This window comes from Bos indicus x Bos taurus, chromosome 18 (assembly GCF_003369695.1).
Source record: "Bos indicus x Bos taurus breed Angus x Brahman F1 hybrid chromosome 18, Bos_hybrid_MaternalHap_v2.0, whole genome shotgun sequence".
Taxonomy (NCBI): domain Eukaryota; kingdom Metazoa; phylum Chordata; class Mammalia; order Artiodactyla; family Bovidae; genus Bos; species Bos indicus x Bos taurus.
In genome coordinates this window covers 25,255,325-25,273,161 of record NC_040093.1, presented here as the reverse complement: position 1 = coordinate 25,273,161, position 17,837 = coordinate 25,255,325, and the positions used below count along the sequence as shown (strand labels likewise).

Sequence of the window (17,837 nt, the reverse complement as noted above, 5' to 3'; positions counted from 1 at the left end):
GACAAGAAGAATTGCTGGGTGAAATTGATATTGATAGGTACCTAATGAAAAATTTCCTTACACACATTTCCTTATAAAATATGTGCCCCTTGAATAAAATACAGAAAAGCACGTTATCCTAAAATATCAGTAACCCTACCACTCTAAGGCAAATATTAATTCTCTAGAATATTTTCCTTTAGATCAGTGTGTTCATGCACATGCCCCATACATATGTGTGTAATAGAAATACTTAATATACCTGTTTCTTATTTTAAGATTTCAGCCATATTTTGTATAATAAATTAAGATATACCAGATATTTGTAATTATGGATACTTTATATATTACATTTTAAATGAGTTATTTTTTTACTGTAGTCAAGATAATGTAGTATGTTTAAATGACGTGTTAAAAAGAAAAATATGCATTCAGTTTAAGTTTGTGGCTATAACGTTGCTTTCCTTTGCAAACTTTTTTGCTTATTGAGCAAGTAGTTTGTAATCTGGGCTTCCCTGGTGGCTCAGTGGTAAAGAATCTGCCTGCAAAGCAAGAGATGTGGGTTTGATCCCTGGGTTGAGAAGATCCCCTGGAGAAGGAAGTGGCAACTCGCTCCAGTATTCTTGCTTGGAGAATCCCAGGGACAGAGGAACCTGGTGGGCTATGGTCCATGAAGTTGCAAAAGAGTCTGACATGACTTAGCAACTAAACAACAACAAAATTTGTAATCTGGTCAAGTAGTTATAAGTATGAAAACCTTGACCCAGTTGCCGTTTGAAATACATATTAGCGCTCAGAATTGTCAGAGTGCTCAGTGAAAGGTGTTCCTATAGAAGTTGCTATATTATTTTACTTAAATGATATGCAGAGTTACTGTGAAAAATAAGACACAGAATATTTTTTTCACTACAATTTCACCTATACTTAGGTCTTTTTAATTAACTGATACTGTTTCATTTTTGTAAATCAGTTTTGAATCTTGTGATTTTCTTCATTGCGATTCTTCAACTTCAGCATGATGTTGTTTCCATTCTGTTGCATTTCTGGTTTTGTTATTTTTATTTTTATTTTATTTTTTTTTGGTTTTGTTATTTTTATAAGGTCCTCAAATTCTTAGTAGAATGAAGCATGGGAAATGTGTATATATGTGTATAAATCGTATACATATGTAGAAGTCTTATTTTAAAAATTATAACAATACATGCTTATAAAATATTTTGATTATGAAAATAGAAAATTAGAATATGTTACAGTTCTGTGGCTGTAATTTCTGGTCTTCAAATAGAGATAATATTCTCTGTGAATTTTGTGCTAATTTATGATTGTACTATTTTTATTATATTTTATTTTATATGGCCAATATCTTCCTTGCAAAGATAAGAACATATTCTACTTATGTTTGAATAGCTACAGTATAGAATTAGCATAGAAACCATTTTTTCATTCATTTAAAAACATTTTTATTAACCTAGAAATCTAGTTTAAAAATATTCTATGCAAAACCTTATTTTTTACCTATTGAAATTAACTGAAAAAAATTCTAATGTGTTTGTTTGACCTTGTTTTCTTTTTCTTTACTATTAATAGTAAGCCTGATACTGTGATTGCAAATGGAGAAGATGTGTCCTCTGAAGAGGAAAAGGAAGATCAGAACATAAATGTGAATATGATGCATCAAGTAACAGACTCTCTCGCCCTCAGCAGTTGTTACAACAGTCTTACAAATTCAGAACTCTTCAACGGTCAAGTGAATAGTCCATTGAACTATTCAGTGAATGGTTCAAGTTCTTACCACAGTAATGAAGATGATGATGATAATAATGATGATGGTGGTGATAGTGAAAATGACCATGATACCTTAGGGGTTGAAGATAATTCTATACCAACAATATATTTTTCTCACACTGTTGAACCTAAGAGGGTTTGTATACTTTTAACTTTACTAATTTTTTCATATGATTTGAATATTAATGATCATCTACAATTCTCTTTAAAAGAACAGCATTAACAGGGATTAATATTGTTGATAGTGCCAAATAAGAAAACCATCTTTTGCCTCTTGTTATGACCAGTTTTATCTGAAAAACAAAAAGAAAAAAGTTTAGATAGTTAGCTGGTATTGGTGTGTTCTCTTGAAGCCACAATACAATTTGAAATTTGGTGGTCGGGAAGGAGATCAGATGAGTATTTGTGTACATTTATGATGAAAGTAACTGGCATTAGTTAAATTTTTAATTGTATCGGGTTATTTCTGTGTGAGCATATAATGAATAGGAGCATGACGAGCAAAAAGGAAAAATTTATCAGGAAATAAAAATTAGTTCCATTTCTCACAAAGTAAATATAAGCATCTCTGGGTATTCAGGACTTTATAGAGTTTTGGTGTTTTAGAGCTGGGGTTACTAGAGTGAGAGCTTCTAATACAGCTTTTCTTAGTATCAAAAGACTTTTTGTTCCCTCTTTACTTATTGTAGAATCCCCAGTTTTTAAATCCCAGATCAAAGCACGTTGGATCTTAGTGAAGGAAGGACCTTAAACTCATTCCCTTGCTCTCTTGGCCTCATAATACTGCTTTAAGGAGCCACCGGGAATTTCATCTTTCCAATTTGTCTTTCTCAAGGAAACTTAAGGCATAGAAGACTATAGAGTGAGTTAGTAATAAAACAGGGACTCTTTTGTCTTAATTTAGTGCTTTGCTTTTTTCTTTTTCTTCTTTTTAGCTATAAGGTACCCTTGTAGGGATTGCCTTTATCAAAGTTAACGGTCTGTGGTTATCAGTCTTAAGTGCCTGTGATAATTATTTAATGAAACATATTTAAAACATATTTACTATTTCTTAGGTCCTTTTAAGTGTTCGCTACTCTAATGTGAAGTGAAATAATTACATGGTTTTTCAAAATATATATTCTTGTACTTCAGACTAAAAGAGCATCTTATGAATTCTTTGGAAAAAATTGACCTATTACCAGAAAAAAAATTTTGTTTTGTGATTTTCTTTTCAAGCTTTAAGTTGGTTTTCATTTAGATAAAGCAGGAAGAATAAATAATATTTGCAGGAATGTTGTGGGGAAGAACAGTCATTAATATGGAAAGATGCTATAAATGCTGAGTAGGGATAGAAGAATAATGTGTTAATCCTGAATAGCTTTGATTTTATTTTTTTGATCCTTAAATTTTAAAAAATTAGAGGTATTTAAAAATTTTAAATAGTTAAGCATTATCTCATACTGTTTTTATGACTTAAATTTTATATTCTTACTGAATATTTATTTTGGTTAATTGTGCTCTTTGTTTTGAAATGCATAATTTAAGCCAAAAACTTATATCAAAGTAATGGGTGATGTGAAAGCTTGTAATAATCTAGCATTTAGTTTGTATGTATTTTGCTTTTTGTATAATAATAGTTGCTGATGACTAGAATTGGTCATTTAAAACTAGTCCCCAACCTTTTTTGGCACCAGGGACTGGTTTCAGGGAAGACAGTTTTTCCATGGATGGGGCAGGATGGGAGGGAATGATTTGGGGATGATTTAAGTGCATTACGTTTATTATGCTGCCGCTGATATGACAGGAAGCTGAGCTCAGGAAGTAATGTGAGCGGTGGGGAGCAGCTATAAATACAGATGAAGCTTCGCTTGCTCGCCTGCTGCTTATCTCCTACTGTGCAGCCCAGTTCCTAGCAGGCCACAGACTGATACCAGTCCGTGGCCCAGGGGTTGGGGACCCCGGATTCAAGAAGTAACGCATAGAAGTATGATAAAGTAAGGACTTTTAGGTCTTAACTGATAATGCACATTATTTCAGTGTCAAAATATGTAAACTGCCTCTATTACTATTACTTCTTTAATTGTAGAGTTTATTGGTTTTAGTTTTGGCCTTAATTTGTCAAAATGATAGTGATTTTTTTGCTGTGAAATTTTTAGGTCCGTATAAATACTGGAAAAAATACCACCTTAAAATTCAGTGAAAAAAAAGAAGAAGCCAAGCGTAAGCGAAAGAACAGTTCTGGCAGTGGTCATTCTCCCCAAGAGCTGCCTATGATCAGGACTCCTGCTGATATTTACAGGTGAGTGGTATTCATAGACAGCAGAGCAGTCTGCTCTTCCTTTCTCTCTTTTTGCAACTGAGTATTTACAGGAAAAGGTTGCTCGTAACACAGAAGTCTCTGACTGGAAAGTGAAGTATTTTGATAGAGTTACCTTTGTGTTTTAAAGGCTGTCACAAGTGCTGCTGAGCCCCAACACAGCTTCCCAGTTCAAAGCAAGTAGAACATTGCTCGTTTTTTTTGCATTTCCCCCTCTTTACTAGTGCTTTTAAAACATTCCCAATCTGGTAAAAAATTGTTGTATGTTAACTTGAGAGATGACAGTTTGTGTTTCTGGTGTGCTGGGGCAGCGCTGTGCTGCCGCCACTTTGGCAGTGCTTGGTTAGCCGTGTGGTCTACCTTTTCACAGAGTCTATGTATGCTATTTCAGTTTTTTGTTGTAATGTTTGCTGAGAAAGCTGTCATTTGAAAATATCTACTATTTTCATGACCCTTATTTGTAAAATAGTGAAAATTGCTAAATGACTTCGAAAATATATGTACGTTTTGGACAAAACAATCAAGCTGTTGTCACCCAGAACATACTTATAAATAGACTGCTGTATTTTATTGGGTCAAAAAATTATACTTTTAAAAATATTGATAATATAAAGATGTCACTTGAGGCCACAAAATTATTGTGATGGTGAAAATTTTGGATATGTTTGAATAAAATATTTTAAATTAATTTCTAGAAAAGACTTTTTAAAAAATCATTATAAATTTATCCTGTTTTATGTTAACTAAAGGACATATATAATTTTTATATTATAGAGTCTTTGTTGATGTCGTGAATGGAGAATACGTCCCTCGTAAGTCAATCCTGAAATCTCGAAGTAGAGAGAACAGTGTTTGCAGTGATACCAGTGAGAGCAGTGCTGCTGATTTTGATGATAGACGGGGAGTGTTGAGAAGCATTAGCTGTGAAGAGGCCACTTGTAGTGATGCTAGTGAGAGCATTTTGGAAGAGGAACAAGAAAATCATCAAAAGAAACTTTTGCCTTTATCAGTAACACCTGAGGTTTGTGTATGTCTTTAATTCATTATTTCATATAGTATCTTTGAGAGTTAAAAAGGTATTGGTAGCTCCGTTTCAAAGGGATATGCAATTTCAAGTTTTCCCCATTTTACATAGTTATTTTGGGAGTTGAAAAGACTTAAAAAATTGTAGCTGCTGTATCTTCCAGGTATGGTCTATGAATCATTAATCTTATTGTCTTTAAATTATTCTATTTTGAATAGTTATTTAATGACATTAATTGACAGGGTAATGACATTGTTTATTTTGTAGCTTCTTTGGTTCATACATGTATTTAGTCTCAGAAGTCATAGAGCCTAATTAATCATAGGCTTGTACTTTTTTTGGTAATTAATAATTTATAAAAGTCCTTAGCAGCTCCAGTGTTCTTGCCTGGAGAATCTCATGGGCAGAGGAGCCTGGTGGGCTACAGTCCATGTATCTTAATTAGGATATATATTTTGTATATATTAATTAATGTGTATATATATATTATATATATATAATTAATGTATCTTAATTAGGATATATATTTCATTTTTGGTTAGAAAATTGTTTTTGACCATGCTGTGTGGCTTGTGGGATCTTAGTTCTCCAACCAGGGATCCAACCCATGTCCCCTGCATTGGAAGCATGGAGTCTTAACCACTGCACCACTAGAGAAGTCTCATGGCTAGGAAATAATTTAGCAGCCTTTAAAAAATAAATTCCACTAGACCAGACTTATAGCCAATGTTATAAAATTAAAATAGTTCAAGTAGCAGATGATGTGCATGGCTGTGTGCATACTCAGTCCCTCAGTGGTGTCTGACTCTTTGCGACCCCATAGACTGTAGCCCGCCAGGCTCCTCTGTCCATGGGATTTTACTGGCAAGAAAACTGGAGTGGGTTGCCATTTCCTTCTCTAGCAGATCTTCCCGACCCAGGGGACGAACCTGCGTCTTTTGCATGGCAGGTGGATTCTTTACCACTGAGGCACTGGGGAGGCCCAGCAGATAATACTTTTCTCTTTTAAATGCTTTGGTAGAGTTAAAGGAGAAAATAAGTAATGTATGACAGATAATTATTTATAGTTCTTCTATATTTTGGCTTGTGCCAGTGAAATTTTTAACTCTTGGAAGTTATGGAACCATTTTACAGGCTAGTGAGAGCTGTAGATCCTCTCCTCAGAAAAATGAGTGCACATGTAACAGTGTTACCTACCACGTTACACACAGTTTTGTGTATGGGGAAAAGAGTGATACTGGGAGATACCAAAATAAGAGTGTTATCGTTTCCATTATACCCATACTTGATATTTTTTATTCTTGTGTTTAGTGGGTATTTCAGATTTTAATTTAAACAGTATTTGGGAAGACTGGGGAACTCAGGCCCTTATCAAACTTATGTACCCATTTGAGTATATGTCAAATACATATTAAAATATTTATCTTTGTAAATGAGTAAACATACGTACGGAGAAGGTAATGGCACCCCAACTCCAGTACTCTTGCCTGGAAAATCCCATGGATGGAGGAGCCTGGTAGGCTGCAGTCCATGGGGTCTCTAAGAGTCGGACACAACTGAGCGACTTCCCTTTCACTTTTCACTTTCATGCATCGGAGAAGGAAATGGCAACCCACTCCAGTGTTCCTGCCTGGAGAATCCCAGGGATGGGGGAGCCTGGTGGGCTGCCGTCTATGGGGTCGCACAGAGTCGGACACAACTGAAGCGACTTAGCAGCAGCAGCAAATATACGTAAAACTGTTGCTTGTGCTTCATGTCCCTAGGTGGTACTAGTTGTAGTAAATAGTAATTGGCAATGGAGAGATCATTAGTATTTAGGTACAGTTTGTATGATTAGAATATTCTCCTTCCCTACTCCCGATACAATGATCTCATTTGACCTGGAGAGTATCTTATTTAATAGTCTTCCATACTGTTAGAAAAACAAGTGATAGACTTTTGCTGTTTTTAAGTATCTGAAAATTAGGTTTTAGTAAGGAGTTAATGTATCATGATATAGTTAGAACTCAAGTCTAGAGTTTATTTTCATTTCATCCTATTTAATAGCTTTGCATTTTGTATTGAACTGTTACAGTTAGCATCTAGCTGTTATGAATTTTTTAACATCAAAATAAATAGTTCATGATTATGGCAAGTACTTTGAAAGATATTTTTCCTTATCTTTAAATGTTAAAATATTCTTTTTCAAGAGCTTTTTTTGTATAATAAGAAGGCTCTGTACTCATCATGATAAAATAGAGTTTTTAGAAAAGTAGACTTTGAATTCCCTTTAAAAAGCTGGACTCCACGCAGGGTCTCACAGTAAAGTGTGGGAGGGTCAGGGCATTCTTGGTTCTCCTTTGGTGGGGCAAGCTGGAGCAGATTGGCGTTTTAGACTACTCAGGTGATACATTGTCTTAACTGATTTGTTCACTTGGTAGACAAAGGAAAGTAAAATATATTTGACAGTTTGCATGTCAAATGTGTGTCAAATTTAAGTTTGTACATAATGGGTTTTTAGAAGATGAAAGTAAGGAGCTTCCAAATACTAGAAATCTTTAAAAAAAAAATCATAACAACTTGATTTTGATGGATCTCTCCTTAAAAAGATACAGAAAAGACCTATCTTTGGTTTTATTTCCATCGTTTTATACACAGTATATACATTTATACATACATTTTGTACACATTATATACACACTACAGTAGACAAAAAGAAAAAATGTCCAGCAAATAGGGGGTTGAAATTAAAGAATAATTTTTGTGGTGCCTTGATTTCTGTTATTGAATTTATTGCATTAAAATTCAAGATAGACAATTATTTCCACTAGCACCAGCACTTTTAATTTTCTGTTTCCACTGACCTTAAATAAAATTGAGGCAAGATGCAATAAAATAATCAAATAATTGCATAAATGGACACCACCTAAGAGATGTCACTGCTACTGAAACTGGGCTGTAGGCTTGCAGGCAGGATGGCCACCATAGGATAGCTCATTTATCAGTTGATGTTTGACACTCTAATAGAATTTTTAATTTTAATACATTATTTTTCACAGCATGGTCTGGATGTAAATGGAATGAATGTATGAAAGTTGAGGACCTTTTATTTACCCATTTTTTTAAAATCCCATATGCACATGTTTTTACATTTTGTTTTCTTACATGTGTACTATTAAACCATCTATTTGTATTGGTGGTGTAATTAAGATACTTTTTAATGGTACTTGATTTCTATGAGCAATTTGTATTTTGATGTTGTAGTTTTGTGTATCAGAAAATCTTATGAAAAGAAATGTCTGATTGGCACTGCAATGCAGGATAAAGATTTTGTGGGCATCTTATTTGTGTTTTGTTATCATAATCTGATTTTTTTGTCTTCTAGGCTTTTTCTGGAACTGTAATAGAAAAAGAGTTTTTGTCACCCTCCTTAACACCACACCCAGCCATGGCTCATCCTGTGCTACCCACCATTCCAGAACGAAAAGAAGTTCTGTCAGAAGTATCAGAAGGAACTACAAAGAGGGTTTCAAAGTTCAAAGCTGCTAGATTGCAGCAGAAAAACTAGGGCCTGCCTAGGAAATGGGAGTTTACATCCTAAAACGCAGTTTTGCAATTGTTTAGAAAATGTATAGCCAAGTATGTTACATGTAATTTGAAATAAGGCATCCTGAATAAATTTGGCAGCAAGTTCTCTTACTCTTATCAGTGGTATTAAAAAGAAATCAAAGTAAATATTTAAATACTTTAATATTCAGCTTGTTTTGTTAATTCTCTGAATACCGTCAGCACTCACTGTTAGGTTTGTCATGTCATACGGTGGCAGCATTTTGAATTATTTTTCAAAGAATGCTGTTCATATGTGTTGTTTTTGTGTTTGAAACTAAATACTGGCAGTTTTGTTCCAGCTGCGATATTGTGCACACCATATGGATCATTTTAAAGAAACTTTTAAAATTTCAAATAGATTCAACAATTATATTACTTGCTTTACCTTTTTAAAGGCACTTTAAAAAAAAATCTACTTCTTGTAGGTTTTGCAGCTAGGTGGCTATTTAAAAAATCTGTCCCTGTTTGACTGTTATTCTGTAATCTCTACGGTAGAAAGCTCCATGTACCCAACAGAAAGTTTCTTTGATTGAAAGAACGGTGTTTTGTAAAACATTTTTTTTTAAGTAAAAATTTTATGAAACTTGGTCTCTAAAATGTTGTGAACTTTATGACTCAGAATTCAGTATGGAAATGTCTTTCATATGTATGCTGCGTGCCCCATACAGTGGGTCCGTGAATGCTTACGGCTCCTCAGGCGGTTCTCCCCGAGTGTGTGCAGTGTTAAGCAGCAGTTTATTTTGGGAGAGAAGGAAAGGTTGTCTAGATGATAGAAATACATGAGTAAATTTTCGTAAATAAGAAATTTTATGTTTGAATCTTCTGAACATTTTCATTCTTTAAGGCTACTTTCCTACTAGTAAATAATTGAATAACATGTTTACTTTTGGCAGAACACCTTAAAATAAAGAGAAATTTATTCGAACATTGAAAATTACACTTGCAAGTGTTAATCATTAGCTTGATGCGTGCTAAAATGTAGCTTTTAAAAAGCATTCTGCATTAGTACTAAAATAGCCATCAATGCCAGTCCACCCTCTATTCATGGCTAAATATTTAAAGGTTATTTATAGCTTCTTTAATGAATTCTTGCTTAAACAAAGTGAAATTATGTCCTAGAAAAGTAGAAGCTATTTGTAACTAGAGCAGCACAAACTGTAAAAATTTTATGAATATGTATCTTAGTAATAAGGGGATGAGCCTGAATCCCCACAAGTTAATGGATAATTCAGAACAGAGGGCTGATTTTAAAAGATTGCCTAAAAATGTAGATTTTTTTCTTTAGTAAATTTTGATCAACTATATATATTTTTAGTTGAAAACTTTTTCTCTCAGCCCATCCCCCACAAAAAACAAAATAACCAAAAGTATAATCCCATGCACCCAAAAGAGCCCACAGTTCCAACTGCTTGTCAGGTGAGCCTTTCTCTGATTTTCCCCCAGAAACAGACTTCATTGTGGGATTACTGTGGTGTTCTTTACAGACATGTAATTTCAAGAGTACTGTCATTAAATAATTTTTCATGTTCTTCAACTTCATCTTGAGCCTGTTGTTGTTTATGTAGTTTGTATTTCTTCTTGCAAGTAGATGTTTTCCATCATGGGACAAAATGGTAGTAGAAACAAAGAAGTGTTAGATTTTCTGCTGAAGACTGAATGAAGTAGTGTTGCCCCATTTCATAGCTTCAGTCTTAAAACAGAATTTCAAGTTGTAACTTAACCATATACCTTTGTTTTTTATGTTAAATTCAGTATTCAATATGATAATATGAAATTGGTCTTAAGTGTTCCCTTTTAAATCATTGTAAAATAGACTGAATTTTTTTTTAACTTTTAATTTTGAACTAATTGTAGATCTACAGAAAAACTGGCAAAAAATAGTAGATTTCCCAAATACCCCCTCATCTAGCTTCTCCTAAAGTCATTTCATCTTGTATGGCCAAAATACAATTATTAAAACCAAGAAATTCACTTTAGTACAATACTATTAACTAATCTGCAGATCTTATTTGAATTTCACCAACTTTGCATTTAGCGTTCTTACTGTGATATTTGCCTAATGGTGGTTTTCTGTTTTGCCCTTTCTTTCAGCATTTATTTCTTGGAATTCTTTTGTGATGAAAATCTGTCATTCACCTCCCTGACCCCTGTTCCATTTATTAATTCATTTCTTTATATCAGTATGGACTTGGATATTCTGTTCTATGAGTCAAAATCCAATTATCATTATTTTGTTTGCTCAAATTTTCTACCTTTGATGTTTAGGAACTCCTTTCAGTTGACTCCTGAATTCTTTCAGCAAGTCTCCATCTCTTTTTGAACACTCTTTCTGACATCACAAAATGTTATAGGCGTATCTTGTATTTTTCGTGCCCAACCTTGGAACAGTAACCACTTCTCCAAAGGGCCCTTGATCCTTCTGTTGGACGATGGTGTTTAAAAACCAACATCTTCTCATGTAGGTGTTTATATTACCATAAGATATTGTTGTTTCTAGGCTCTTTTAGCAGGTGTAGGAAGTTTTGTTACTAACTAATGTACATGTCTATATGTTTGTTTGCTTATGTACATTAAAAAATGTAAGTTTATACAGATACTTCCTGATTTTAATATAAGACCACAAGGTTCATTTAGTTTTTTTTTTTAATTTATGACTTCTTTCTTCAGTAGTGAGAAATCTAGCTTTTATTATATATAATGTGTTTACTTATTTTAAAAATATCTAATACAGTTGACCCTTAAACAACTCTGAGGTTTGGGGCACTGACTCTCCCCGCAGTCAAAAATTGGCATATAACTATACAGCTGTCTATAGTCCTGTGGTACATATCTCCTGAAGAGGAAAAAAAAAAAAACCAGCGTGTAAGTGAACAGGCACAGTTCACACCCATGTTGTTCAAAGGTCAACTGTTGACACACACAAGTAGTTTCAGACTGTTAACCCTAATCCCCAGGAGAAAAACATTTATTAAGTATACTTCATTATTTATGTTCAGTTCTTTTTAAGTATCAGTCAAGAACTTTTCTGAGGTTCTTTTTCTTTCCCATTCCCTTTATTGTGATCTTTCACATATAACGGAGTTAGGTTCATTTGTTAGTGTTTGTGTTCCAGTTTGGAGTCTCCTCATATTGTGGTTGGGTTTAATGGTTTATTTGGGGTGTGTATGAAGGGTATACGAAACATTAATGTGGTTCTAAGAGTTGCAGCTATATAAAAAGATAAATACAGAGAAGATAAACATTCTACTCTTTCTGCCCCATCCTTTTAATTGTTATCAGAGGTGTAACACTTTTTTGTGTCTAGATATAACAGTTTATTCAGCCACTTTGCTGTCTATAGGCATTTAGATTTCTGATATTTTGCAATTGCAATGAATAACTTTGTTGTATATGTATATTTTTGTATTGTTGAAAGTATCTTCCTGGGTAGATTTCTAGAAGTAGGATTAATGGTCTATCTTTACGGTATGATTTCTTTTAAACATAAAAGTATGTACAGCAAAGTATTTGTTGTTCTCTTATCAAGGACCTGGTTTTAACAGATTTGCTTGCATATCTACATTTTATTGGTAATTCTTTAATATTAACTTTGGGACGCTCTAATGTCTTAAAGGGACTTTAAGGGTTTATAGTGATTATGCTCATTTTGCTATATTTTTATTTTGGGGTGGGAAGGGAATTGGTCATGCAAATGATTTATAAGACCTTTCTATAATTTGGAATATTCCCAAGTTTATAAAATAACAGACACCTCATTATATTTATTTTTCTCCTTCATAAGAAACAGCTAATCAAGGATGCTAGTTTCTGTGTATCCTTTTGGTGCGTGGTATATAGGCTTTCAGTTAAATGCCTGTTAAATGAATTCCTTAACTACAATAAATATTTACGGTTTTATGTTTAATCCATTGGTCAATATTGTCAAATTTTTACATTTACAGTGCTTTATCAGTTATTTACATTTCATTTTAAAGGAACATTGTTTAGGATACGAGGAAGTTTTTGCAGTTCCCCTAAATAACCAATGAATCGTAAAGAATCAAGTAATTTTGATCATTTACTCTGTATCAAGCATTTTCTGTGTACTTTATATGCATCATTTCATTTAAAACTCACAGCAACCGGGTGAGGTAGGTACTATTTTTCAGTCCTTTTCCTCCCACTCCCCTCCCCTATTTTAGAGATGAGGAAACTGACTCAGAGAGATTGAACAACATTTTTAAGCCACAGAACTATTAAGTAAAACTCAGGCAGCCTTGCTCCAGAATCATCAGGTTTTCCCATTTTTAAAAAGTTTAAATTTTTTGCCCTCTAAATAAGAGCGCATAGCTAGTAAGGAAGTGTGTGCCCTGTATATCTCTATAAAGTGAAAGTGAAGTTGTTCAGTGGTGTCCGACTCTTTGCCACCCCATGGACGGTAGCCTACCAGGTTCCACGATCCATGGGGTTTTCCAGGCAAGAATACTGGAGTGGGCTGCCATTTCCTTCTCCAGGGGATCTTCCCAACCCAGGGATCAAACCCTGGTCTCCAGCATTGTAGACAGACGCTTTAACGTCTGAGCCACTAGGGAAGCCCCGTATATCTGTATAATCTTGTTTATTCATGAGGCCACCTTTTAAAAACTATGAGTTGGAAAACTTTGTTTCTTAAACTTTAAACATATTCATTTTGACTTTTTGGAATGGAGGTGAAGTTTCGGTGATTTGGCCATATGTATAAAGAAAGTTTTTGAGAAATTCATTTTTATGTGAATGGGGCAGCAGAGTGTGAGATGGTTAGGTAGCATCTCTGACTCAATGGACATGAATTTGAGCAAGCTCCGGAGTTAGTGAAGGACAGGGGAGCCTGGTGTGCTACTGTCTGCAGGGTTGCAAGGAATTGGACCTAACTTAGCAACTGGACAACAGCAGACATTATTATATATGTGACATATATGCATATTATATATGTAAACAGTGACTGTGCAGTTTTGAGCATTCTTTTTACCCTGCTTGTTTATTGCCTTCTATGCCCCAACTGTACAACTCCCTTTAATACTCTTCAGAAAAAGTTTCCGTTTTTCTGTTCTCTCCATTGACTTGGAAGTTATATACTTGGCTATATTTTAATTTTTGACACTTTTCTATAAAAATGTGCATTTTCCAGACAGTGTGGTGACCACTTCAGTGTTTGTGGTACTTTGGTTCCACTTTTTTCAGCAGTTTTATTGAGGAACAATTTGTATGCCATAACATCCCTTTTTTCTTTTACTTTTTTTAAAGTATAGCTGATGTAGTTTCCCTGGTGGCTTGGTGGTAAAGAATCCATCAGCAATGTGGGAGACCTGGGTTTGGGAAGATCCCCTGGAGAAAAGAGTTCTATGGACTGTATAGTCCATGGGGTCACAAAGAGTCGGACATGACTGAGTGACTTTCACAGGTGTACAATATAGTGATTCACAACTTTTAAAGGTTATGCTGCTCTTGTAGTTATTATAAAGCATTGATTGTATTCCCTGGTTGTACAGTATATACTTGCCTTATTTTATACATAACAGTTTATACCTCTTAATCCCCTACCCCTGTATTGTCCTCTCCCACTAGTAATGACTAATTTGTTCTATTTGTGAGTGTGCTTCTTTTTTGTTATATTCATTAGTTTGCTGTAGTTTTATGATTCTGCATATAAGTGATACCATTACGATACTTGTCTTTCTCTGTATGACTTATTTCACTTAGCATAATACTCTCGAAGTCCTTCCATGTTGCAAATGGCAAAATTTCATTCTTTTTTTATGGATGAGTTGTATCTCATTGTATGTATGTGTATATACACACACACACCTCTTCTTTACCCATTCACCTGTTGATGAACACTTAAGTTGCTTCCTTATCTTGGCAGTTGTCCTTAATGCTTCTATGAACATTAGGGTGCATGTATCTTTTCAAATTACTGTTGTTTTCAGATATATTCCTAGGAATGGAATTGCTGGGTCATATGGTAGTCCGATTTTTAGTTTTTTGAGAACCTCCTATACTGTTCTCAACAGTGACTATACTAATTTACATTCCCAGCAACAGTGTAGGAGGATTCTCTTTTTTCCCCCACATCCTCGCTCACATTGTTATTTGTGTTGTTTTTGATGCTAGCCGGACAGGTGTGATACGATATCTCATTGTGGTTTTGACTTGCATTTCCCTGATGATTAGTGATGTTGAGCATCTTTTCATGTGCCTGCATAACATTCTTTTTTTAAATATACAGTTTGATGGGTTCTAGTAGATTTCAAATTGTGCCACTAACTCATCAAAGAACATTTCCATCATGCTAAAAATACCCCTTTTTTTCTCAATTATAGTCAGTTCCCATTCATATCCCCAAGCCTCAGGTAATCACTAATTTGCTTCCTCTTTACAGATTTACCTTTTCTGGATAGTTAATTTAAATAGAATTATACAATATGTAGTCTTCAGCATCTGTCTTTCAGTTAGCCTAAGATTTTTCAGCTATGTCCATGTTGTATTATACTTCAGCATTTTGTTCCTTTTCATTGCTGTATAGTGTTCTGTTGTATGGATATATGGCAATTATTTGTTCATTCATAGTTGATGAATACTTCAGTTATTCGGTTCTTTGGTTATTGTGAATAATGTTACTATGAACATTCATATGCAAGTTTTTCCGTGGACATATATTTTTGTTTCTTTAAAAAAATATTTTTTCTTTTTGGAGTAGATAACCTTGGAGTGGACTTGCAGGATCAGATGGTGAATTTAAGCTTAACTTTGAGAGATTACAGTTTTCCAAAGTGGCTGTAGAATTTTACATTCTCACCAGCAATGTAGGAAGTTTCTAGTTTATCCACATCCTTGGTAATGTTAGTATCTTTTTTCATTATTTCCCCCATTATAGTCATTCTAGTGGCTGTGAAGTATTATATTTTCTCTTAAGTCTTTGATATTTCTGATTTTTTTTTTTTAATGGTATCTCTTAAAGCACAAAAGTCTGGTTTTGGTGAAGTCCAGTTATTTTGGATAAGTTTTTTCTTCAAGGATTGTACTTTTTAGCATCTAAGATTTCTTTGCCTAAGCCAAAATCACAAGAATTTTCCTCCTTTGTTTTTTTTCTGGAAGTTTTATAGTTTTAGAATTAAGGCTATGATCCACTTTGAGTTAATTTTTGTGTGTGATGTGAACAGAAGTCTAAATTCAGTTAGATACCAGTTGTTGTAGAACCATTTGTTGAAAAGACTGTGCTTTTTTTTTAACCAATGAATTGTTACTTTTTATTATTTTTTTAACACCAGAAACATTTTGTATTGGGGTATATTAAAAAGCAGAGACATTACTTTGCCAACAAAGGTCCGTCTAGTCAAGCCTATGGTTTTTCCAGTGGTCATGTATGGATGCGAGAGTTGGACTGTGAAGAAAGCTGAGTGCCGAAGAATTGATGCTTTTGAACTGTGGTGTTGGGGAAGACTCTTGAGAGTCCCTTGGACAGCAAGGAGATCCAACCAGTCCATCCTAAAGGAGATCAGTCCTGGGTGTTCATTGGAAGGACTGATGCTGAAGCTGAAACTCCAGTACTTTGGCCACCTCATGTGAAGAGTTGACTCACTGGAAAAGACCCTGATGCTGGGAGGGATTGGGGGCAGGAGAAGGGGATGACAGAGGATGAGATGGCTGGGTGGCATCAACGACTCGATGGACGTGAGTTTCAGTGAACTCCAGGAGTTGGTGATAGACAGGGAGGCCTGGCGTGCTGTGATTCATGGGGTCTCAAAGAGTCGGACACGACTGAGCGGCTGAATTGAACTGAACTGATAGTTAACAAGGTTGTGATAATTTCAGGTGAACAGCAAAGGAATTCAGCCATACATGTATATGTATCCATTCTCCCCCAAACTGTACTCTGATCCATTCTGGCACATAATATTCAGCAGAATTGCAAAGTCCCTAATTATCCCTTCTCCCCCAGCAACCATAGATTTGTTTTCTAAGTCTGTGAGTCTCTTTTGTAAGCTTATTTGTATCTTGTTTTTAGATTCCATGCATAAGAGATGTCATATGATATTTATTCTCTGTCTGACTTCACTCAGTATGACACTCAATAGGTCTATCCATGTTTCTGTAAATGGCTTTGTTCCATTCTTTTTAATGGCTGAGTAATATTCCATTTTATATAGGCACCACATCCTTATCCATTCCTCTATATCAGTGGACATTTAGGTTGCTTCCATGTCTTGGCTATTGTAAACAGTGCTGCAGTGAACATTGGTGTGTGTGTATCTTTTTGGGCCATGTTTTTCTCTGCATATATGCCCAGGCGTGAGATTGCAGTGTTGTATGGTAGCTCTAGTCTTTTAAGGAACCTCCATACTGTTCTCCATAGTGGCTGTACCAGTTTATATTCCTACCAACAGTGCAGGAGGGTTCCCTTCTCTCCACACCTTCTCCAGCATTTGTTGTTTGTGGATTTGTTGATGATAATCTTTGTGACCAGTGTGAAGTGATATCTCATTGTAGTTTTGATTTGCATTTCTCTAGTGATGTTGGACATCTTTTTGTGTGGTATTGGTCATCTGTATATCTTCTTTGGAGAAATATCTATTCAGATCTCCCCATTTTTTGAGTAGATTGTTTGTTTTGATGCTATTAAGCATCATAAACTGTAAATTTTGGAGATTAATCCCTTATGCAAATATTCTCTTTCAGTCTGTGGCTTGTCTTTTCATTTTGTTTATTGTTTCCATTGCTGTGCAAAAGCTTTTGAGTTTAAGTAGGTCTCATTTGTTGTTTATTTTTGCTTTTATTTCCGTTATTCTGGGAGATGGATCAAAAAAGATATTGCTGTGACTTATGTCAGAAGAGTGTTCTGCTTATATTTCTTCTAGGAGTTTTATAGTGTCTGGTCTCACATTTTGGTCTTCAACCATTTTGAGCTTATTTTTGTGTATGGAGTTGAGGAATGATCTAATTTCACTTTTTCACATGTGCCTGTCCAGTTTTCCCAGTGCCATTTGTTGAAGAATCTATCTTTTCAACGTTGTGTAGTCTTGCCTCTTTTGTCATAGAGTAATTGATCATAGGTGCATGGGTTTATTTCTGGGTTTTCTATCCTGTTCCATTGATCTATATTTCTGTTTTTGTGCCGATACCATACTGTTTTGATGACTATAGCTT

General features: G+C 34.7%; 1 protein-coding gene across 1 annotated transcript in view; it reads left to right on the top strand.

The window, feature by feature from the left end:
• URI1 (URI1, prefoldin like chaperone) overlaps positions 1-12,579 on the top strand; it is a 65,493-nt gene extending 52,914 nt beyond the window's left edge. The window contains exons 7-11 of the mRNA XM_027516042.1: positions 1-37; positions 1,567-1,900; positions 3,903-4,045; positions 4,838-5,084; positions 8,452-12,579. The exon at positions 1-37 is cut by the window's left edge and continues 138 nt beyond it. Of these exons, the coding sequence (XP_027371843.1) occupies positions 1-37; positions 1,567-1,900; positions 3,903-4,045; positions 4,838-5,084; positions 8,452-8,634 (944 nt within the window). The 3' untranslated portion in view covers positions 8,635-12,579. The remainder of the gene's footprint in view (positions 38-1,566; positions 1,901-3,902; positions 4,046-4,837; positions 5,085-8,451) is intronic.
• The last annotated feature ends 5,258 nt before the right edge of the window (positions 12,580-17,837 follow it).